Source organism: Myotis yumanensis, unplaced genomic scaffold, assembly GCF_028538775.1.
Source record: "Myotis yumanensis isolate MYYU_CA2020_CCGP unplaced genomic scaffold, mMyoYum1.0.hap1 SCAF_9, whole genome shotgun sequence".
Taxonomy (NCBI): Eukaryota; Metazoa; Chordata; class Mammalia; order Chiroptera; family Vespertilionidae; genus Myotis; species Myotis yumanensis.
The window spans coordinates 24,646,050-24,671,938 of record NW_027223760.1 but is presented as its reverse complement, the minus strand read 5'-3'; the positions used below and the strand labels follow the sequence as shown (position 1 = coordinate 24,671,938).

General features: G+C 37.2%; 1 protein-coding gene across 7 annotated transcripts in view; it reads right to left on the bottom strand.

Moving 5' to 3' along the window:
* The window catches only part of MKLN1 (muskelin 1), a 323,342-nt gene that overhangs the window by 9,975 nt on the left and 287,478 nt on the right, over positions 1-25,889 (bottom strand). For all 7 annotated transcript variants that reach the window (XM_070423908.1, XM_070423911.1, XM_070423907.1 and 4 more), the window contains 5 exons: positions 21,975-22,122; positions 20,944-21,058; positions 18,227-18,366; positions 10,974-11,076; positions 3,159-3,213 (listed from right to left, as the gene is read on the bottom strand). In XM_070423908.1, coding sequence (XP_070280009.1) covers positions 3,159-3,213; positions 10,974-11,076; positions 18,227-18,366; positions 20,944-21,058; positions 21,975-22,122 — 561 coding nt within the window. The remainder of the gene's footprint in view (positions 1-3,158; positions 3,214-10,973; positions 11,077-18,226; positions 18,367-20,943; positions 21,059-21,974; positions 22,123-25,889) is intronic.

Here is a 25,889-nt window from a genome sequence, read left to right as displayed (position 1 = left end):
AGGCTGAAGCAAATTTCTTCTTAGAAGATTTAGAAAATGAAATATTTGTTTTATTTATCATTAAAGACACACACACACACACACACACACACACACACACACACTCTAGAGGCCCGGTGCATGAAATTCATGCACTTGGAGGGGGGGAGTCCCTCAGCTGGGCCTGAGCCCTCTTGTAGTCTGGGAACCCTTGGGGGATGTCCCACTGATGGCCTAAGCTGTCAGTTGGACATCCTTAGCGCTGCCGTGGAGGTGGGAGAGGCTCCCGCCACTGCCACTGCACTCGCCAGCTATGAGCGTGGCTGGCTGAGCAGCGCTCCCCCTGTGGATGTGTAATGACCACCAGGGGTCAGCTTCTGCGTTGGGCATCTGTCCCCCTGGTGGTCAGTGTGCATCATAGCGACCAGTTCTTCCATGGTTTGGTCAATTTGCATATTAGCCTTTTATTATATAGGATATATACACACACACACACACACACATCTGAACATGAAATAACCCATTTGATTTCAATTCTATGTGGAGTAAAGGTAAAACAATCGGACAGCAAGTGAATGAGAACAACAATCAGGAACTCTAAGTAGGAATGAAACCTATAAAAGGTACTTTTGTTCATCAATTTTTATGAAAAGTATTTTTCATTTTTAATATATCAGATTTCTCGTTATTAAAATTAGCATGCCATGTGAATTTGCTCCTCATCCAAATTCACCAATGATACAAAGACTATACATATATTTTTAAATTTTTTAAAAAATATATTTTCATTGATATCAGAGAGGAAGGGAGAGAGATAAAAACATCAATGATGAGAGAGAATCATTGATCAGCTTTCTCCTGCATGTTCCCTACTGGGGATTGAGCCCACAACCTGGGCATGTGCCCTTACCAGGAATCGAACTGTTGGACCTTCAACCACACCGCCCGGGCCAAAGATTATATTTTTAAGGGAGTTAATAACAGTACCCTAAAATGAGCACTTACTAAGTGTTTTATTTTGCTGTTTTCTATAATTATTTTACTTCTCTCAACAACATGAGGTAAGTACTCTCATTACCTCCATTTTATAGATGAATAAATTAATGATTAAGGTGACTTGTTCAAGGTCACTTTTAAAATTACCCAGTGACAGAGCTGATATCTAAACCTAGATTCTAACTCTGAACCACTATACTATGTTCTCATCTCTTAACTACTAAATATACTGCCTCCCTTTAGACAAAGTAGGAAACAAAACTCCACAGGAATTTTCTTTTTGTATTTTTTCTATTGTGTTTGTATTGTTCTCAGAGCATTTGAGGTTTATTTGAAAACCAAGTAAAACAAACTGTTTCTGACAAAATATATTAGCTGGCAGTGAACAGGGCAGAGACAGAAGAAAGGAGTTAAGCTAAAATATTTGCTGACAACAGCCTAACATATTTAAATAACTGGCAAGAAATTCTTGTTCTATAAGTCAGCCAGAGACATTTTAGTGCTGCCCATCAATAAAGTAAAAATAACAGCTCTGGACTGTACTATCTACATATAACAAGGCAAATATTCATTCAAACTGAATATCTATGTGCCAGGCTCCCAATTCATTTAGCTCTAAATCTGTTTCAAATGGTAAAATTCCTAAGGGCATGAATTTCTAAAATAATGCTTATACCTAAATTTTCCATCACAAGGTTGAGATTTCTTAACATCCTGAAAACATCTTTTTTAAAAGCCTTTATGTATCCCACCCACTGTATGGAATAGTTGCAAACAACTATCAACATTTTCAGAAGAACCTACTGGAGTCATACTTTACACAGCAGTCTCCCCAGTCTTGGCCTATGGAACCCGACATATTCGGGAACCAGACCTCCACACTGCAGTTGCCTTGATCAGTAGAGAAGCCTTGATTACCCATTGTGGAAAAACAAAAGGCAACACCCCAAGAAACAGTGCTATTTTTTCCCATCCCAGTGAAAAATACCAGAATCACATATGGTCTTTATTTTTTTTCCTTTGAGGTATGGTTCACCTTTAAGAGACAAAAGGACAAACAATAAAGAAAGTAAACTGATATCCCAAAGTGTTATTTTATTCCAGAGATAAAGAATTTATAATACATATACTAGAAAACTTCAATACTGTTGCTCAACTCTAAGGCACACAATAATAGCAGTGGCACCGATGAGATTAATATGCATTTACTGTGTGATTACATCTTATAATGACAAGAGAAAAGCTGGAAATTCCCATATTTCAAAAGGCTACTACCTTGCTGAAAAGTTAAGCTATAAAAATGACTTACAAAAAGATCTTTGAAAATTCACCTGACTTAAAGCTCTGGGTTCTGGAACTGCTACAAATTCCCCACTTTACTACAGTCTACTTTACTTTAATAATTTATTAATATTAAGTGAGAGTACTCTTAAATGAAGATGGATGTTTAAGATTCATCAGTCTTGGTTTCTTTAAGAAATACTGAGTTTTGTCCTGGCTGGTAACTAAGCTGGTTAGAGCATAGTCCCAACACACTAAGGTTGCAGGTTTGATCCCTAGTCAGGGCAAATACAAGAATCAACCAATGAATGTATAAATAAGTGGAACAACAAATCACTGTTTCTCCCTCTCCTTTTCTTTCACTCTAAAATCAATTTTAAAAAAAAGAAACATTTGAGTTTCAAGTAGAATTTGTCTTGAACAATCAAGATGCCAGCATACAAAAATTCCAATTTTCAGGAAAAAGATAATTTATTTTCTCTGCTCCCAAAAGATTTATTTCATTTCCTACCCTATCACCATTCTGTTGACACCACACACCACAAAGAACAAACTGAGAGGAAAAATCATTCAACCAACAAGTGTTATCTCATAGTAAGTACATCAATAATACAATCTGCATTCCAAAACAATGCTATACAAATTAATTTATCTTGATCATGCTTCTATTGTCATCTGTTTGTATAATAAGGAAGCAACTGGTGGAAAAGGAAAAGCAAACTGTTTTATGAACTGGTGACTGATAAATTTGCAGTAAGTTATCAGAAATTCTGCATTCTACCTTGAAGCTTGCTCCATTGCTTAGATGAACATTAGACCCCTGATGTTTCATTTAAAAACAACAACTCCAACCTCCTAGATGCGAGGGCACCAGGCTGAATAAACTACATGGCAATACTTACCTAGAGCTGTAAAATCCGAACCAGATTTGAATAGAGCTGAAGCAAGGAGCTGAAACTATAAAAGAAAAATAGAAGCAAATTAGCTAAGCACATTAGAGAAAAATAACTTCTCTAATTATGACTATTCATTAGCCACTGTATGCCTCTGCATTTAAGTCTATTTATCAAAGAGTGGCAAGAAGAACACCATATTTAGATAAAAGAATATACTGACTTTTCTACTGGATTGCTCATTATTTTCCAAAATACTGAACCAAGTTCTGGAATTATTTTATTTGAAAATTTTATTAAAATATGTATTTATTAACAAATAACTGGTCAACTGAAATAAAATAGAAAATTACTTTCTCCAATGTGAGATAGTCTATCACATATGGATAGACTGGTGTCCTGAACAGATACTAATTCTTAGTACATACACATTCTCATTTCAAAAATAAACACATGCTACTGTAAAACACTCTGCTGTGCAAATCGAACTCTGAGGGAAAAAAGCATGCTTATTTTGCATAGGCCATTCCTAAATTATAAGTTAGACTGTATTCCATGCCCATGTACCATCACAGTGTTATGAATTACAGCTGTAATACAAGTAAATAATCTACACTAATAAAAGAGAAACATGGTAATTGGCGTACGACCGCTACCCTTCCCATTGGCTAATCAGCGTAGCCTTATGCAAATTAACTGTCAGCCAAGATGGCGGCCGGCAGCCATGCACTGAAGCGAGCAGGGAGGCTCGCTTCCTCCAGGAACTGCAGACTCCAATGTTCCCCGCCTCACTTGCCGGACTCTCAACTGCAACTCTAAGCAACTATTACTATGTTGCAAATAAGAAGCTAAACAAAACCAGCTTTCAGTCAGCCCGGGACCACAACATTGTATCCATGTTTTCAGGAGCGAGGCCTCAGAGCTAAAGCTGGCCCAGAATAAAAAAAAAAGAAAACAAGGAGCGGTTGGGAGCTTTTAGTCAACTGCCAGCGGGAAAACAGCCCTCAGCCCCTCAGCCAGCCTGGCTAGGTACCCCAGTGGGGACCCCCACCCTGATCCAGGACACCCTTCAGGGCAAACCAGCCGGCCCCCACCCGTGCACCAGGCCTCTATTCTATATAGTAAAAGGGTAATATGCCTCCCAGCACCGGAATCAGCGGAGCCGTGAGGCCTCCTGGCACCGGATCAGCCTGACAGGGGGCAGCGCCCAAACCCCCTGATCAGCCCTGCTCTGTGCCTGATAGGGGGGGAGCTCCCCAATCCCCCGATTGCCCTGCTCTGTGTGTGACAGGGTGCAGCGCACCAACCCCCTGATCGGCCCTGCTCTGTGTGTGACAGGGTAGAGCCATAACCTCTCCATCGGCCCTGCCCTGAGTGTGACAGTGGCGGCGCCCCAACCCCCTGATTGGCCCTGCTCTGTGGGTGATAGAGGGTGGCACCCCAACCCCCCTCCACGGGCCTTGCTCTGTGTGTGACAGGGTAGAGCCATAACCTCCCCATTGGCCCTGCCCTGAGTGTGACAGGGTGCAGCGCCCCAACCCCCTGATCCGCCCTACTCTATGAGTGACAGGGGGGAGCTCCTCAACCCCCTGATGGGCCCTGCTCTGTGCGTGACAGGGGGGAGCTCCCCAACCCCCTGATCGGCCCTGCTCTGTGAGTGACAGGGGGCAGCGCCCCAACCCCCTGATTGGCCCTGCTCTGTGCGTGACAAGGGGTGGCACCGCAACCTCCCCATAGACCCTGCCTTGAGTGTAACAGGGGGCGGTGCCCCAACCCCCCAATCAGTCTACCCTGAGCGTGACTGAGGGTGGCACTGCAACCTCCCGATCCGCCCTGCTCTGTGCATGACGGGGCGGCACCCCAACTCCCCAATCAGCCCTGCTCTGAGCCTGACCAGGGGCTGCACTTAGGGATTGGGCCTGCCCTCTGCCACCCAGGAGCAGGCCTAAGCCAGTAGGTCGTTATCTCCCGAGGGGTCCCAGACTGTGAGAGGGCACAGGCCGGGCTGGAGGCCCCCTCCCCCCCCCCCCCCCCAGTGCACAAATTTTTGTGCACTGGGCCTCTAGTATAATAATAAATAAGAATAAATTGATTCACATACAACTGTAAACCTATGTTTGCCCACCCTATATATAGTTCTTTATATATGCTGGGTCTCAATCCTCTGTCAGAGATATCTACTGCAAACATTTAGTCTATGGCTTGCCCAGTTTTTTATAATGTCTTTGAGATTTTAATTTTGTTGAAGTCCAATTTATCAAGTTTTTTCTTTTATGATTAGTGGCTTTATGTCATGTCCAAGAAATCTTTGATCTATCTCAAGGTTGTGAAGATAGTCTAATTTCTTCTTGAAGTGTGTGTGTGTGTGTGTGTGTTGTGTGTGTATTGGTTTTTTTTTATTTCAGAGAGGAAGAGAGAGGGAGAGAGATAGAAACATCAATGATGAGAGAGAATCACCGACTGGCTGCCTCCTGTACGCCCCCTACTGGGAATCTAGCTCACAACCCAGGCATGTGCCCTTGATCGGAACCGAACCCGGGACCCTTCAGTCCACAGGTTGATGCTCTATCCACTGAGCCAAACCGGCAAGGGCTCTTCTTGAAGTTTTTATTGTTTTGAGTTTTATATTTAGATCTGTAATCCATCTTAATTTAAATTTTTACATAAAATATGAGATAGGGGTTGAGATATCAGCACATCTGTTAAAAAGACTTTCCTTTCCCCAATATACTTGGCACCCTGGTCAAAAAAATAAAAATAAAAACCAATGGATTCCATTGATGTGGGTCTATTTCTACACTCTATTCTGTTCTACTGATCTATCATAATACAGAGTTCTGAAATCAAGTAGTATGAGATCTCCAACTTTTTGTTTTTTTCAACATTGTTTTGGCTAGTGCAGGGCCTTTTTGAATTTCCAAATGAATTTTAGAATTAGTTTGTCGGTTTTAACGACGATGACAAAACCCAAACTTGCTGGCTTGTTTATAGGGTCCACATTAAATTAAAAACCAATATGGGGAGAATGAGCATCTTAATAATTTTTAGTCTTTCAATCCATAAATGTGATAGGTCTCTCCATTTTAGGTCTTATTTAACTTCTTACAACAGACTTATAACTACATATTTAATTATTTTTGATATTAATATAAACAGGTTTTTACATTTCCTCTTCTAATTGTTCATTGCTAAGAAATATAAGAATAATTCCTTATCCCCCTATACGCCTTGCATTCTGTAACCTAGCTAAATTCACTTAGTTATTATTTTTGCAGACTGCATGGGCTTTTCTATGTACACAAAATGTCATCTACAAGTGCAAACAATTTCACTTCTTCCTTTCCAATCTACATGCTGTTTATTTCTTTTTCTTACATGGCAAATAGAGGATGTCTGTTGACACGTTTTCCATAGATGCCCTTTATGAAACTTAGAAAGCTTCTTTTTATTTCTAGTTTGCTAAGAATTTTTATCATGAATGGGTTATCAATTTTGTCAAGTGCCCCTTTCTTCATTTATTGAGATGATCTATGGTTTTCTTCCTTTATTCTGTCAATGTGGTGAATGACTTATTTTCAAATGTGAAGCTAACCTGTGTCCTAGGATAAGCCCCTACTTGGTCATTGTGCATTAAACTTTTTATATATTGATAGATTCAAATAGCTAACATTTTATTAAGAATTTTGCATCTGTATTCATGAGAGGTATTGGTCTGTGATTTTCTTTGCTTGTAATATCTTTGTTTTTTAATCCTCACTCAATGGATACTTTTTCCATTGATTTTTTAGAGAGTGGAAGGGAGGGAAGGAGAAAGAGAAAGTGAGAGACAGAAAGAGGGAAACATCTATGTGAGAGAGATGCTCTAGCCACTGAACCACACTGGCCAGGGCTCTTTGTTGTGTTTTTATATCAGAGTTAAGCTGCTTCATAAAAGAATTTAGAAAGTATACTGTCTTTCTCTGGTTTCTGAGGGTCTGTGTGTAGAAATGGTGTTTTCTTGTAATTTAAATTGTTGATAGAATTGAATGATACAACAAAAGAGAATTTAGAAAGTATATTGTCTTCCTCTGGTTTCTGAGAGTCTATGTGTAGAAATGGTGTTTTCTTGTAATTTAAATTGTTGATAGAATTGAATGATACAGCCATTGAGGTGTAGTTTTCACTATTAGTCATTTTTCAATTACAAATTCAATCTCTAATTGACATGAAGTTCCTTTTAAGATTTTCTAATTCTTCTTGTATCTGCTTTGATAAATTGTGTTTTTTAAGGAATTTGTCCATTTCATCAATTAGCAACTTGTTGACAAAGTTATTAATAATGTTTCCTTATTACCTTTTAATGTGTGTAGGGTCTGTAATGATTTCCTCTTTTCATTTGTGATGTTGATAATTTATGTTTTCACTTTTTTCCCGTCTTCCCAGGGGTTTACCTATTTTATTCATTCACCTTTTCAAAAAGCCAACCTTTCACTTTAAAAATATTTTCTATTATTTGTTTCTATTTTACTAATTTCCTATCTTCTACTTATTTTGAGGGTTAATTCCCTTTTCTAACATCTAAGGTTTATTGGCTCTACATACAGAAGGATGGAAGGGGCGGGGGAAACCCTGTCGTTTAAATTATTGGTCTAGGATTTTAACAGGTACCAAGTGATATACAATCTGAGTAAATCCAGACCTCTCCTCCAAATTCAGACTTGAATATCTAACTACCATTTCAACATCTCAAGTTGGCTGTTGCATAGACATCTCAAACTGAACATACCCAACATTAAATTCCTGATCCCGGTCAGGAGTCCCCACCCACTACTACAAACCAGATCTACCCAGTGCATTTTCATTTGGTTGATAATAACTCCATTCACTCAGGTAAAAAACTTCGGAGTCATTTATTCCAAATCCTATGTCCAATCCATCATAAAATTCTGTTAGTTCTATTTTTAAATATATTGAGAATCCGATCTACTTCATTTCTCACTAATTCTACGAGTACTACTTGGGTCTGAGCTACAATAATCACTTGCTTAGATTTCTACAAACTCTTGCTTAGATTTCTACAATCTCCCCCATGAGTCTCTCTGCCTAAATCCTCATTCTCCTTCCTTCATCTATCCTCAATACAATAGAGTGATGTAAAATATAGAGCAGATTATATCACTCCTCTGTATAGTACTCTGAACTAGCTTTTTATTCATTCAGAGTAAAACCCAAAGTTCCAGCAATGGCTTACTAAATCATACACAATTTCCAATTCCTGCTCTTACCTCTCTGACCTCATCTCTGATCACTTACCCATCTCACCTCTACTACAGCCACAATGGCCTCCTTGCTGTTCTCCTAAACAAAGTCAGAATGCACTTAGCCTTGGTTCTTTGTTCTAGCCCTCCCTTAGCCAAATTATTGTCTTAGATCACTTCCTCATATCCTTCAAGTCTTTGTGAAAATCTCCTTTCTAAACGAGGTCTATTATAACCATCCTATTTAATACAGCAACTGCCCATTTCTCACCCCTTTGCATTCTGATCTCCCTTTACCTTTTTATTCCTCTTATGCCTAGAAGAATGCCTGGCATACTGAAGGGACTCAACACACATCTGTTAAATTAATGACACCAGTACTCTGGAATTTCAGCAGAAATTTTCTTAATAAATAATGTGCAATAACTAGCTAAAACTTGCTTTTCTTGCTTTTGTTTTTTTCTCTATTTTAGAATCCTCTGAATGATGGAATTAATTTAGGAATCCTTTCCTTGGGTCTTTCCTTGGGGGAGGGGAATGTCATTTTCATAATCTTTACTAGAAGCTCATCACTAATTTAGAACCATGTTCTGGAGACTGGACAAAAGCAACGAACCATTTGGTATATAACCACTATTTCCCCAATAACATGATGATCACCATCATGATGATAAACACCCCCCCAAAAGAAAATTCTAAAAACCACTTTTAGTTGCTGTATAACTTAATATAGTGAAAATTTTATAAAGTGTACATAGAGAACAAAAATAAACCTACTACATACAGAAAGTATTGGATAGCAATAAGGCCTTTCTTGATAAGTGGAATGATTTCTTAAAAGGAAAATGAAGATCTATATAGCTTACTAAAAATATTATAAGTGTATATACTAGAACCATCATCAAGAGATTTCTTTCTCCAAAACAAAATCCATTCACACATTAAAAAAAATAATAATCGCCCTAGCCGGTTTGGTTCAGTGGATAGAACGTCAGCCCGTGGACTGAAGGGTCCTGGGTCCGATTCTGGTCAAGGTCACATGCCTGGGTTGTGGGCTCTATCCCCAGTGGGGGGCATACAGGAGGCAGCCGATCAGTGGTTCTCTCTCATCATTGATGTTTCTATCTCTCCCTCTAACTTCTACTAGGGCTTAACAATTCTTAATAGATAAAACTTTTAAGAAATAGAGTGGAAGTCTGTGGCATACAAAATCGTCATTTGAGACTATTAAAGAAAGAAGACAAAGAGAAATCCACTACCAAAATTTTAAAAATTGCTCTGTTTGAATCTGGGATAACTCCCCGTCCTGGTTTTCCCAATAGCTTAGCATTAAGAACAAACTGTCCGTTTTCTTTGGCCTACTTGCAGCTGAAATTATTTACTTGGCAATATTTTGGTTTGGTTTTTTAAAAAATAGAGAAAAATTAATGTTTCCAGGTTCTAGCCATTTTAGACTATGGAGAAAACAGTATCATGAATTGACTGAAGACTCAAGGAAAAACAACTAGCTATCTTCCCTTGAGAACCCCCTAAAGTATGTCCTGATGATTCTCCATCTAGTGAAGGGTTGTAACCAATACTAAGAGAAATAGAAATTATTTTCACAGTAGGCAACTATGAAAGAGTATTTCTTTGTTTTGTTGCCAAGGACCGGTGGGCTCTACTGCTTGAAAGTACAATGAACCTGGTGCCTGAAAGTGATTCGATATTAAATCTGAAACCTGTGCTGAATAGAGAAAAGCACTGCTTGATGTTGCTTTTACAAAGCCAAAGCAAAGCAACAGCTAACAGAGAAATAGTTTAAGGGATAGAACTACATATAATTAGCACCAATTCTGTGAGTGGAAGATAAAACGGATATGGTTCAGATGTTACTAGATGAACTCTGAATAAGGACAGTCATCAAAAGGAAAATATGACAAAAAGAATCTCAGAAGCTAGTAGTAAAACAGGCTATAAAACCATGAAACTTGTTGCAGGTATATTCACACAAATAATAATATTAGATCTTTTGCTTCCATCCATGTTAGATTACAACAACAACAACCTGAAAAGTAATGATCTGCTATTAATTTCTCAAACTTAGGGACCACTGACAAGTGAAGTTAGTAGCTATAGTCAAGCTATCCTGATACAACATTTGCATAACTAACTATCAAGGCAGCAAGGATTCTACTCCCATCAACCTCTTTTCACCTTCTCCCTACATAAAGGGGAGTTTGTTTTCTTTCTTTCAGAGTATCAACAGAAAAGTCTATAATGAACCATTATGTAATCCCTGAGTAAAAGAAGCATGGGACTATGGGCGTAAAATTTCTATTTTCTTCCCAATGCATAAAACTAATATCTAAATTAAAACTTTGTACCTGTTAATCCTGTTCTAAATGGATCAAGGGTTTTGTGTGTGACTTGAATGTTATATCACATGAAAATAAGCCTATTTAATTTTTATTTCATCTGCTCTGTCACTTTTAATATTAGAACCATCATATTTTTCTTTAAACATCTAAGAGCAAAATCAGCAAATATAAGTTGGGAAAACTTTTTTTTTTTTAACTCAATTTCTGAAGTTTAATAACACCTTTACCTCTTTTGTCTCTTCTGGGTCTGAATGATCCACAGTTATATAAAGATCGTTTTGTAAATATTTCAGAGCACTAAGAGGATCCATTTGGGCCTTTTCTTCAAACCTAGAAAATGTAAAAAAAGAATAATAACTGTCTGGAGTTATAAGAAAACATCAGAAATGTCTTTCAGATCTAGGACACTGTATAGGAGGAGTTATTTGGATATCTAAAAACCCTGCATTTGGGAATCCAGAAATGAGAAGACTGTCACATAGATACTATAAGCTAAGATAAAATCAACGATAAAACAGTAAATATGTCAAATATTTTACATAAACTGGGGGGCGGGGGGAAGCCAAGTATGTTTCATAAAAAACAAATAGAGATAAAATAAAAATATTTTATTAGATTTGTGTAATATCCTTCTCCCCCCTCCCCCCCAATGGAGGTGCTTAACAGATACTTTAGAAATAGAAATGAGTATAGTTTCTTTTAATGAAATATCATTCATACTGATTAGATAATTCTAATAAAATTATTTCCATGCCTTAGTCAGTAATAACAATACCAACAAACTGCAGCAACTTCTCAGGCCTTTGTCATGTGCTAGACACTGTATCAAGCATATATCACCTTGTTTATCCTCACAATAATTTATATATATATATATATATATATATAGAGAGAGAGAGAGAGAGAGAGAGAGAGAGAGAGTCTAAGCAACCGGCCAACCAGCCGACCAGCCAGTAGTTATGATGCGCACTGACCACCAGGGGGCAGACGCTCAATGCAGGAGCTGCCGAGCGACAGCAACTTTGCAAAGTGCCCTCTTGCACTCCAGGACCCATAGGGGGTTGTTGGACTGCTGGTTTTGGCCCAATCCCCACAGGCCAGGCCAAGGGACCTCACCCGCTGGAGGGACCCCGCTCACTCTGCAGATAGATGCCCTTCGAGCCCCGCCGCTGCCCCAGGTGCTTCAGGCCAGGGAGGGACCTTGGGAGGTTGAATCCAGGGCATGTCTGGCCCATTTCACCTAGTCCCGCCCCGCCAACCACCTTCTAATTAATTTCCTTTCAATACGCACGAATCTATGCACCGGGCCTCTAGTAACTCTATGATGACAATAAGTATTATCATCATTTAAAAACAAAACAAAACAAAAAAAACAGATGAGAAACTGAGACCTGAGAATAAATTTGGCCAAGATAAGAGCTAGTAAGTGGCAGAAGCAGAATCTAACACAGGACTATCTGATTCCAAGCCTGAAAAGGAAAGAATGAGATCTCTCTTTCTTAAAAAAAATATATTTTGATTTTTTACAGAGAGGAAGGGAGAGGAATAGAGAGTTAGAAACATCGATGGGAGAGAAACATCGATCAGCTGCCTCCTGCACACCTCCTACTGGGGATGTGCCCACAACCAAGATACACGCCCTTGACTGGAATCGAACCTGGGACCTTTCAGTCCGCAGGCCAACGCTCTATCCACTGAGCCAAACTGGTTAGGGCATGATCTCTTAAAAAAAAAAGTCTGTTTGGGACTATCTATTTAAATAAGATAATGTCCTTTCATTATAGCATAACTATATATGGATTTACTTATAATAAATTTGTATGCTTTTTAAATGTTCAGAGAGAAAGAAAAGAAGACATTTAATTTCATTTGGAAATTGAAAATAATGAGCCATTCACAATGGTGTTCAGGCTGATGGCCTCAATAATTTCCTATCTTTAGAGCTAACCTTAGTGATAGCAGGCAGGGCAAAGACTATCAAAATATTACAGTTCTCTTGTACCAGACAGTACCATGACTGTCAGCTGGCCTTACGAACCTCAGAGGAGAGTTTCTTAGGCAGAGATCATGTAACTCTACCATCTTGTCCACAAGTTAGACCTGAATTTTGGCACCTGAGCCAAAAGCAATCACCTCAAGCTTAAAGAGCAGTTTAAAAGTGGCCTGGCAGAATTATTCCCAATAGGGATACTCTCATAGGGAACTCTCTCTAAGAAGATTCTCTCTCTCAGAGAATCAGAATGTGAGATACACAGGATACTTTATAAAAGGCAGACAAAACACAGAAGGTAGTTAACAGCAGACATGAGATAATAAATTCCTTCCCTCCCTACCTATCTACCTACTTATCAACTGAAGCCAAAGAGGTGAGTAGATAGTTATCTATCATCTATCTATCCGTCCGTCCGTCCGAAACATCCATTCATCCATTCATCCATCCATCCATCCATCCATCCATCCATCCATTTATTGAAGCCAGGAGGTTGAGGGGAAGCAGAGTCAGGAGTAATCAGTAGAACAAGAGAAGCAGGAAGAAAGAAGCAGAAAGAGAGAGGCTCAGTTACAAGAAACACTACTCTACTTAGCTACTAGCTACTAGAATTGGTCCAGTGTCCTAAACAATTCTCTCCATATGTCTTAGTGTTCAAATGCTGAGAAACTGCCTTAATTCTCATAATAAATTCTCTTTCAGTGAGGTCTCCTAAGCATGTCTTTCTCCTTTGCAACCTGAAATAACCTAACCAAAACACACCTACCATCCTATTAAATCCAGTAAAGAGATCAATTTTCCTGGAAGTTATGTTTTCTCTCTTCCTTTTCTAAGCTTTTTTTTGGCTTGCAAAAATTTATCACTGGGCTTGTGTTTGCAGTCTAGAATTATATTTCAGCCAACAATTCTGCCCTGTAAAAGGAACAGGAATTAACCCTATTAAATTTCTTTTCTTTTGCCTCCTTCTATGCCCCAATTCATAAACAATTTTGGAAACTGATGACTCACTAATGTAATAGTAAATAAAGCAGCACTTTATTTACTATATTACATGGTACCATTAAGAACCAGAAGACACTTTCTTGGCATACAATATACTTCTCTCCTTCCAAATTTATATTTTATTGAAATAGAAGAAATAGTTGTTTCCCATTAAGAACAACAAAAATAAATAAGCCAGCACAGCAGCACAGGGTAAGCTTTTATATAATGAAAGACCTGGTATCTAATTTAATATAAGATTTGAATTAAAAGGGTAATTTTCATGTTCAACTCAGAAATCAACTTCTATCTATTCCAATGTAATAATGTCCCTCAAACTCCAAGTCATTTTAAGAGGTGGTAGAAAAAAAGAGTCTATTTTTTTCAAATGTCTAAGATGGGCCTTTTATTTTCAGTTCAATTTAGTAGACAAGATTCTTAAGATGCTCTAGCACCATGGTTGGCAAACTGTGGCTCGAGAGCTACACTCGGCTCTTTGGCCCCTCGAGTGTGGCTCTTCCTAAGCCTTAGGAGTACCCTAATTAAGTTCATAACAATGTACCTATATAGTTTAAGTTTAAAAAATTTGACTCTCAAAAAAATTTCAATCGTTGTACTGTTGATATTTGGCTCTGTTGACTAATGAGTTTGCCGACCACTGCTCTAGCAGTTACCCTTAACTATTCTTTTTCTCATACCCATATCAAATCCATCGAGAAATTCAGTTGTTGCCACCTTCAAAGTTTATCCGGAATCTTACTGTACTTTCTGGATCTCTTTTATGGAGTATCCCTTCCTCTGCCTTCCCTTAAACAGTGGTGGTCCTCAGATAATGCCCTACATCCCTTTACTTTTCTCACTCTTCCTGAGCAAGCTCCTTTTCCTTACTGATGACTCACTAATGTAATACAGCCCATGCCTTTCCCCCAAATGCTAACAGATGATGTCCAGAACCTAAAGTGCATCAAACTGAACTACATAACTTGCTATTTCTGAAGTATTCCCCCGAGTAAAAATAGCCACAACCTTTTACCCAATTCTTCTGGAAGAAAATCCAGAATTCTTTTAAATAAAAGCTAAGTCTGAATGTGTCACTCCTCAACATAAAATCTTTCAATGCTACCCTTTCACTCAGAGTAAAAGCCAAAGGACCTTCACAATCTGACCCCTTTTGTATCTCTTACCTTGTCTCCTACCATAATCACTTCACTTATTCCACTTCTACCACACTGTTCTCAATTTATTTCTCAAATAATCCAGGCATATTTTTAACCTAAGAGCCTTGTCTATTACCTATCTGGAACACTTTCCCCCTCAAATATCTATATGATCCATTCTCTCATGTTCTTTAGGTCTCTACTCAAATATCTTCTTTACAGTGAGGTCTATCCTAATACTCTTATTTAAAAATCACACCCCCAGCTCCCTCACCTGTACAAAAATAGTTCTTAACCTGATTGAGTTTTTCTCATTAAGACTTACTATCTAAAATATAAATTCCTTATTAAGCTTACTGTTACCCTCCCTTCATTAAGAAGGAAACTCGAGGCTAGGAATTTTTGTATTCATCACTGACATATCCACAGAACTTAAGACCATATCTAGCACAGTGAAGGTGCTCAATAAATATTTCTTATATGAATAGTTTTATTGATGTTTATAAAAACCCTTAGATCAGTGGTTCTCAACCTGTGGGTCGCGACCCCTTTGGGGGTAGAACGACCCTTCACAGGGGTCGCCTAAGACCATTGGAAAACACATATATAATTACATATTGTTTTTGTGATTAATCACTATGCTTTAATTATGTTCAATTTGTAACAATGAAATTGGGGGTCACCACAACATGAGGAACTGTATTAAAGGGTCGCGGCATTAGGAAGGTTGAGAACCACTGGTTTAGATGGTTGCTTTGTCCATTTTACACATGAGCAAAGTAATCTCCAGAAAGATTAAGTCAGAAGGCTTGAATATCAATCCAAGGTTCAGGTATAATACTTTTCTAATATAACTATTAGCTACAGAACTAGGGGCAAAGAGTAGTCAAGATCAGAAAAGAAGAGTACTATGGTCCATATTATTATGCTATTATTACTCTACTGAAAATAATATATATAAATGTGTAATCTATATAAAAGGGTCTTTAAACATTCTTATATTCCCCTTCAAGAGCTTTTCTGAAGTTCTGAAATAAGCTAGCACACTTTCTCTCCCATAGTAGAAAATTTCCAATGTTGATTATTTGCCCAACCACACAAACTTACTGCCTTTCAATTTCAGTCATTTTATTTCATGATTTATTCTCATACAACATTTGTAAGACTCTTTCATCATATATTTAAGAGTCTAAATGATTTGTTACTGATTATTCTTTTATTGTTCATCCACTTTGACTCCTCACTCTACACCTTTACTAGAATTAAGTCACTTGCAATGATGACTGTACTTAAAACTTAAAGCATGCCCTAATACATAATATTTCAGATTCCCAAATTGTCATTTCACCTGCCCACTGATATATTTCTAAAGGAGAAAAACAACTTCCAAAGATAAAAAAGAATAACACTTCTGAGGATGACTGGGCTGTGGGAAGAAGGGCAAACGATAATTTCCCAATTCTACCACTATCCTACAGAATTTTTAGATAGAGGTGCATATAGAAATATATAATATTAACAATATTATTTAACTACAGTAATATTAACTATAGCAAATAAATTGAGAGTAAATATTCTATAAAAGATTAGTTAAGTGAATTACACATAAAGTAGAATGCTTGCAGCCATTACAATTATGATTTGTATTTGTATTTATTAACATGATAATGTTTATAATACATCATTCACTGAAAGAAATCAGATTCAAAACAATAGTGTGTACATATAATTAGAAGGATATACACCAAAATATTACTCCTGAATGGAGGGATGATAAGTGATTCAATTCTTTTGGTAGAGAGAGAAGACTTATTTTTTTCTTTATTATTACCCATGCAATACTTTTACAATTAAAAGCCAGAGGGAAGTATTTGTGAGTTCCAATTCTTTATATGAAGCATTAAACAATTTCCTTTCATCTCTAATGGACTTTTGGTCAGGAAACTTTTTTAAAAAGCTCACTCTAACATTCCAATGACCAGTTGTTATATTTAAGGTAGAGAAAGAGCTCTATAATTTCCCCATATTCTTATAAAAACAAAGTTTAATATTAAGTATCTTAAGTACATTAAGTACTAAAGAATAAAATTTAGCAATGTAAACATTAGCAAAGGTACCTCAAACTTAAATCTTGTTAATAAAACAGAATTTATTCTTGCCATCCAGACAATGTGAAGAATCAGACCCTTTCTCCTGTAGATTCTATAGAAAATATACTAATCATTCACAGTAAAGCCAAAGAAACAGAATTAGCTTCTGTTATTAATTTATCTCTCAAGTATAACTTGTGAAAAGCAACAATAAGTAAATATAATATGATAAAGGAATAGTCTAATTTATATCTACACAGACTTTCATGTATTTATATTTTATATAAAACATATTATATAATAAACATATAAGCATACGTGTGTATACATACTAGTATATTAATATGTGCCTCTGTGCGTGTGTGTGTGGTGGTGGTGGTGGAGGTGATGGTGATGAAATGGAGAATTCTGGAATCAGAATACTCAGGATCAAATCCTATCTGTCACTTATGGTTGAGTGACCTTAGATGGGTTATATAACCCATTTCTTCTTTTATAAAAAAGTGATAGCAATAGTTCTTCCTCCATTGGCTTATTGTGAGAATAATATACAAGATCTGGCACACAAAAATTGTTCAATAAATGGTAGCTGTTATCGTCATTAAAGGTTAACTTCTCCTTCCAAACTATAAATATTTATCATCTAACACTATCAGTAACCAAAAGGACAGATACACTTTTCTACATTTTTTTAGTAGCTTATCACCTGCTAGGGGTTTTTAAAAAGCAAACATGACTCAAGAGACATATATGAAAATGTTTAATTACATGATTTTATAATTAATTAGCAAAGTTAATGAAATAAAACTAATTCTATTTAAAGCTGTATTCTGAAACATCAAATTATAAAGATATTATTAATCAACTATATCATCACATTCACAGTTAAAGTTATCAACAGGTCAGGCATATGTCAATAATCTAGAACTGATGTAATTTGTAGTGGTTAGGCCTTAAGTTACTTGATGGTAAGTTAATCACCTTCACAGAAACTTTTTCCATTATTTTAACAGTTGCAAAATTTCCTTGTTCTATATTTTAAAAATTTAGCATCAGTATCTATTTTCACTTTGTGTCTTCCTTTGAAAGAAGAAACCAAAATCAGGAGAATAACAGGGCACCTATAAAAGTCATGACCTTCACAGTGTTTACACTTTCATGTTACTAACTTTCCAAAGACAAAGGCACATCTCCAGAGCTTAGGTAATACTAACAATAGCTGATAAAGTTAAATAAAAGTTTTCCATGAATTGTTTTTATACCTGTGTTTTCTTATGAGGTACTTGCAATGCCTCAGTAAGTAATCTTTTGAAGGCCTACACAACTTCAGTGACCAGAAGTCATCTAATCTCATTTTTGGGGAGCAAGATTTTCCTGGATTCCCACCAAATAAGTAATGAACCTGTAATAAACAAAACAAACCAGACTTTTAAAAACACATGCATACTTAAGAAACTATGTTAAGTCATAGTAAAACTTCTTCATTTTGCTAGTACTGTGTTACAGGTACCTTTCTTAGCCTTAATGATATAAAAAAAAAAATCAAAATATTATTGCTTCTCTTGATTTTTCTCAAGTTTCCACTTTACTTTTTAAATTACTGTGACTACTTCCTAAATTACATTTTATATTAAAATAAGTTCTATTACCACAATTACACTGACAATGGAAACATGAAACAAAAGCAATGATAGTGTAAAAATGAATAAAGAAAACCTCAACTAAAACTGAAGTTGGGATAGACTATAAAAGTCAATTACCTATCACTGGAAGTCAAATACCCCATATTGGAAGACATCAATTACCCCAACAGGAAGAGAGGCCCTGTCATTCCCAAATAGAAAGCACAACTGCTTTACCACCTCAGCAGGAGGAAGGAAGATTTTTTTTTTGGTCCAGCAAGAAGCCCAGCCAATTGAAACTCCACAGCTCACCCAATGAGAAGCCAGCGTTACCTGAACTCTTTACTTTCCTCCATGAACTTTCATTTCTCTCTTATTGATGACTTACTTGCCTCACCCTCTTTTCTATAAAAGACTTCCATCTTAAAAAGTTTTTTTAAACTTATTTTAGAGACAGGAAGGGGGGGGGAGGGGGAGGGAGAGAGGGGGAGGGAGAAATATTGATATGAGAAACATCAATCAGTTGCCTTCCAAACATGCCCTATGTCTTGACCAGGGATTGTACCCGCCATCTTTTGGTGAGCTAGATGCTCCAACCAACTGAGCCACACTGACCAGGGCAAGAATTAATCCCTCAGAGAATTTCTCTGCTTGCTAGATAAGATGCTGCTGAATTCATAAATGACTTAATAAAACCCAGTGTGACCTTCAAATTTGCTGTTATATTTTGTTTATTAACAATAGCAAGTAGCTAATCAAATATATAGTTTGAGGGCAATGAATAATGGGGATTATCAAGTTCATCAAGTGTTGATGATAATAAATTATATCTTTAAAAAGGACAGATGACAACCTGGCCGGCGTGCTTCAGTTGGTTGGACATCATCCCAAGCATCAAGAGATCGCTGGTTGGATTCGAGGTTAGGGCACATGCCCTGGTTTCAGGCTTGATCCCCAGTAGGGGGTGTACAGGAGGCAGTCAATCAATGTTACTCTCTCCCTCTTCTCTCTCTAAAATTAATAAAAAACATATTTTAAAAAACTATTAAAGAAAAGATGTCAAATCACTGAAGGTCAACAGCAATTAGAAACTTTTTAAAATTTTAGCATTTTAATTTAGCTTTAGCCTTAAGGTCAAATATTAAACGGCACATATAATTTGTGAAATAACTTTCAAAAATATTCCATTACTCAATTCGTACCAAAAAATAAATGTGAAAGGAATGCAATAGTAATTTCACTATTATATTATTTAGTTTTAGTGATATTCTGTACTTACACAAAGTGTTAAAAGCATTTTCTGAAATTTTAAAAACATTTATATTTAAGCCCTGGCCAGTGTGTTCAGTGGTTAGTGTTGGCCTTTGCACTGCAGAGTCTTGGGTTTGATTTCTAGTCAAGGGCACATACCTGGGTTGCAGGTTTAATCCCCAGCCCATTGGGGTGCATGCGGGAAGCAACCAATTGATGTGTCTCTCTCACAGTGATGTTTCTTTCTTTCTTTCTCTCTCTCTCTCTCTCTCTTTCTCTCTCTCTCTCCTTCCCTTCTTCCTTCTTTACCCCTTCCTCCCTTCCTCTCTTTCTAAAAATCCATGGAAAAAATATCCTCAAGTGAGGATTCATCAAAAAAATAAATTCATATTCAATAGTGTAATAGAATTCCAATATTATTTCTATCCTAAGGATGGAAATTCATTTACCCTTTAATTTGGGAGACACTAAGAGAAAGGGCTTTTATCCACTCCCATGGTATCTTTAACATGAAGGTCTCAAATGATATAAAGTTTAAATATTCATCTGTGACTTAAATGGAAAGAATACAGGTTAGTCAGTAGCTTACTATATAACCTGAGCCCAATCACTAAACTACATGTAAAGCTTAAGGGAGAAATAGTTAAAGAAACCATTCTGAACACTAACTGACACTTAAACTTCAAAATGCCATATTATTTCACAAAACAGATAGAAAAGATATGTCACTCATAGATAGGAAAAACAAAAAGATTTCTTACACAATGAAATCTAAAATCAGGAAGTCATATATACCTTTTCATATCATGAAACATGGAACCCACATGTGGAAAACTATACAATAGGCCATGCTATGTATCTGATCTATGAGTTAAGAAGCAGCCACTGACCATAATCAAAAGAGGAAAGTGCCAGGAGTCACCATCTATACAAAAATGTTTATTCTCTTAAGGAATTTTAGGGGAAAATAATATTGAACGCCTGCTACATACTATGTATTATAATTTTTTACTCAAATCTACTTAAAAAATAAAAAACATATATTTTTGGGGATTCTTTCAGATTGTAGGTCATGGAAAATTTACAGGTCAATGAAGTTAGGATACCTTGTGCAACTCATCATATACAAGCTGATGGGCAAATCTTGGACAGGGTTCTTCTTCTTGAAGACTTTTACTTGGATTATCCTTTGCAGCTTGATCATTTTTATAGACACAAGACCTGCAAGACATTGCTTTTAAGGCATGCTATCCTAGAAAATTAGCAGTATACATAATTCTATAGCATAAAAGGCTAATATGCAAATCGACCGAACGGTGGAACAACTGGTCACTATGATGTGCACTGACCACCAGGGGAGAGACGCTCAATGCAGGTGGTCAATGTGCTCCCATAGGGGGCACCACTCAGCCAGAAGCCCTGAGCCAGGCTCATGGCTGGAGAGCACAGTGGCTGTGGCGGGAGCCTCTCCCACCTCTGTGGCAGCACTAAGGATGTCTGACTGCCAGGTTAGGCCCGCTCCCCAGCTTAGGGCCTAAGCCATCAGTTGGACAACCCTCAAGGGCTCCTGGACTGCGAGAGGGCACAGGCCGGGCTGAGGGACCCCCCTCCCCCAAGTGCATGAATTTCGTGCACCGGGACTCTAGTGTTAATACAGTTGTAGACAGCAAATTAATTGCATGTCTAATTACCAACAAAACAATTATAAATTTGTTTACATCAAATCTTAAAGTTTTGGTCATTCCCATAAAATAATCTGATTTATTAGAACTGAGTTCTTAAGTTCTTTTAATGTCCATCAAAACCTCACTTAAGAACAACCTACCTCATGATATGAAACACAAATAGCATTTATGAAGGTTCAAAACAAAGGCTGAAAGAGCTAAAAACCCGTTTACTATTCACAATAAAACTATAGTACACTTTCATTTTTACTGTAAATAAATGCCGTATTTAGAAAGTAATAAATTCTTTAGTTGTTGAGCACTACCCTCCATTACTGAATGGAAGAAGTTCTCTTAAGTGCTCCTGTTTTGACATCACATATTAACACAAGTCCTCCAGTTTCCTCCTCTTTTGAATATACAACCCCAAGAAATATTAAATTGGAATTGCAGTACAGACAAGAGCTCCTTACCAACTATTCCTCACTATGTCATAAATCCAGAATGAATTTCTGACATTCTCTTCCCTCTTTTCCTTGTCCTTGCTGAGTCCAGATAAGACATGTATTTCATTCAGTTCTGGATCAATGGTTGCTCTCTGTGTGAATCCTGTCATTGGAACTATAAAATGAAAGAAAACAATAGGATGACAATGTTCACATAGACAGTGTTTCCTTAGATAATAGATTAGTGCTATTCTGTTAAAGATTAATACATCCTTATCGTACTCTGTAGGGTAAGGCCACAACTTATTTTTTTAACACACTACATAACTTTTATATTAAACAATAAACAGCCCTGGCCAGTGGCTCGGTTGATTGGAGCATAGTTTGGACCAAAAGGTTGCGTTTTGATTCCAGGTCAGGGCACATATCCAGGATGGGGGTTCTATCCCATGGGGCATGGTTGGAGCAGGTACCAGAGGCAACCAATGGATATTTCTCTCTCACATTGATGTTTCTCAACCTTCTTCTCTCTTAAAAAAAAAAATTCGAGTAAAGAAAAAAAGGTAAAATAAATATAAACAAACAAACAAACAATGGTTTATTGCTTTCTCTCCACTCCAGAATATAGGCTCTACAAGGGCCAAGATTATCTGGTTCACGATTTTGTTCCTAATGGCTGGCATACAATAGTTATCAACTATTTGTTGACAGACTAAATACATGATAACTACCAGAATGGAGCTAAAAAGAGGTAGAAGGAGGTACGCAATGTAATGATTTTGATTGAGAAAAAGGGCAATACTTTAACTGATTTATTATCTGGGTCAGCTCTAATTTAATAATAGAGATAAAATATTCAAATCTTGATTTGGAAAAAAACAAAATTTGACAAAAACTGAAACAGATTTGTTTAATATGGTCAGAAGCATTTAAAGTATTTGTCATGATGTAATATGAAATGACATAATTTCCAAGAAAAAAAATGTTGGTGTATAATATGCCCCAAATATATTTTCCTGAGTAGATCAAACTCCCCAGAGTTAAGGTTTTATTTTTTTTAAGAAATCCATTAAATAAATGATGGTCATTCTGTATTACCCAGAAATTTGTCAAACATTGATATGGCAAATGTAAATTGTTCTAATCACTGTTATTTGGAAATATTAGTTGAAATATAATTTTATATTAAACATAATTGCCATGTATCTAAAACAATGTATCGTTTCAACATTACATTTCTTTCTTTTTTTGTTTTGTTAATCCTCACCAAAGGACATTTTTCCATTGATTCTCAGAGAGTGAAAGGGGAGGGCAGGGAGAGAGAGAGAAAGAAAGAAAGAGAGGAAGAGAGAGAGAAACATCAATGTGAGAGAGACATATATATTGGTTGCCATCCTCACACACCCCAAGAGGGGCCCAGGATCGAACCTGCAACCCAGGTATATGCCCTTGACCGGAATAAAACCCATGACCCTCTGGTGCCCAGGCTGACAGTCTAACGCCTGAGCCACGCCAGCCAGGGCAACACTACATTTCTTATAGATAAACAATTATCATATGCTCAGAAAGCTAAACAAACATCAAACTAGAGAAAAATATCTCAATCAATTCAGAACAGTATGAGATGCTAGTCATACTGTATTTGTTTTCCCTAGTTTACCTTAAATCCATGTGTCCTCTTACATTGCTATTCAATAAATTTGAGATATTTTAGAGACTATCCAAATGTATTCCACAGTAAGTATATTTAAAGATTATTCACACAAAACACAATTTGTATGCATCCAAACACAAGTACATTTATATTCATTCAAACAGAGACCTAATCTTAACAAAAACCTCGACCCTCGTGCCATACTCCTTAGTGGTTATGTAAAGTCTGATATTTTCTTAATAAGGCTTGGTAAACTTTCAAAAGTGCCAAAATTTTGACTTCTATTCCAAAATAACCTTGGAAAAAAAGATAAAACTGTAAAGAAATGAAATCACTTTATAAAAATATACATATTTTTATTGATTTCAGAGAGGAAGGGAGAGGGGGAGAGAGAGAGAGAAACATCAATGATGAGAGAGAATCACTGACTGGCTGCCTCTTGCACCCCCCCTACTGGGGATGAGCCTGCAACCCGGGCATGTGCCCTCACTGAGAATCAAACTGCAACCTCCTGATTCAACCACTAAGTCACACCAGCCAGGTGAAAATGAAATAACTTTTTATTAGTGGTGGAAGGGGAGGACATAACTGTCTAAATTTATTGCACTTAAATTTCTTTGTTCCATTTTGTCTTAATACTGAGCCTTAAAATTAAGAAATCAATAATATGGATTGGCAAGCTATGGCTTGATCTGATCAGGGTCAAATGAGGCCTCATCAATTCATTTACATGGTGTCTTTGGCTATTTTCACCCTATAGTGTAGCAAGGCTGAGTAGCTGCAACAGAACACTTATGGCTGGCAAAACTCAAAATATAGGTTGGGTGACCCCAAAAATGTATCTATACTTTAACAGCTGATAACTCAATTTTCACTCCTTTCAGTTTAACTGATTTGAAATAATGGGTAAAGCCAGACTAAGCTCTGAACAAAGAAAATTTATCCTAATTATCCACTCGACTTTTCTTTTATGGGGATACATAAAAGAAAAAGTTTATAGTACAAAACTGCAAGAGTCAACGAATTGGGGGCACACAAATACCGAAGGAAATGATTCTTGATGTTTGTGATTCCACTGCTTTGTGTTATCAGCAGTGCCTGGACCAGAACGGTCATCAGTTTGAAAACAGGTATTGACAAAAAAATTTACTCATTTCTATAGATTCTTTTAAAATTTGAAAATGAACTGTATATTGGTAAGTACTGACTTTATAATCATTCAAAGTGAGTACACATTTTTGGAAGGACACCCCATACTTACATCTGGTTCATTATAGAAATAGTTTGTTGACCCTTGTTCTATAATCTTTTAAAATGTAAATATCAGAGATTATGAGTTAGAAACTAATGCAACAAACTGCTTACCTTAAATAAGAACCCACTGAGGAAATGGAAATTTTTGAGTGGAATGGAAATCAGTGGAGAAAGATATTTTGAATTCCATAAGTGGGGGTGGAGTCATCAAAGAGAGGGGATTAAAATAGTATTGGGCTGGGGAAGAAATGTAAGAACGTAGAAGAATGTAAGACCAAATTGTACATGCTTCCTTTTCCACATGGTCACATTTTGCCTAAAAGCACCTTAGTATCAGAAGAGAAAAATGACAAGGGTCGTTTAAGCAGTGGGCAGGTTTACAATACTCAGGGAGGTAAGACTACCATGTTTATAGAGATATATTTCACTATAAAATTCACCCATTTAAAGTGTACAGCTTGGTGTTTTTTATTATATCCACTGGAAGACCATCATCACAATCTAATTTTAGAACATTTTAATTACTCCAAAGGAAACCCTATATCCCTTAACAGTCACTCCCCATTCTCCCTTCCCAACTCCTCATGGAGTAGGCTGCATCATTTGACACCCCACCGGCCGGTGGCCTGGGCCTCTCTCTTTGGGGCGATTGATCACAGAACCCCCCATTGATCGCCCTGCAGAGGGTGGCCTGGGCCTCCCTCTGTGAGGTGATTGTGAAACGATGACGGGGCCTCCCGACCAATCACATCGAACATGCCTTGGCTGGCCTGGCGCCAGTGCATGTCATAGCATGGTTGTCTGGAAGGCCATCTGGACAGTCATTCTGCTGTTTGGTCATTCCGTCCGTCTATTTGCATATTACGGTTTTATTATTATAGATATCTCCTAGCTTTCTCACGGAGTCTTGCTTCCATATGGGTTTCCAATGTGGCAAATTTCCCGAGACAAATGCTCCTGAAAGTTTTTTATTTTACCCATACATTTGAAAGTTAGGAGGATATTACTTTCTTGGTTTGGAGTCATTTCCCTTG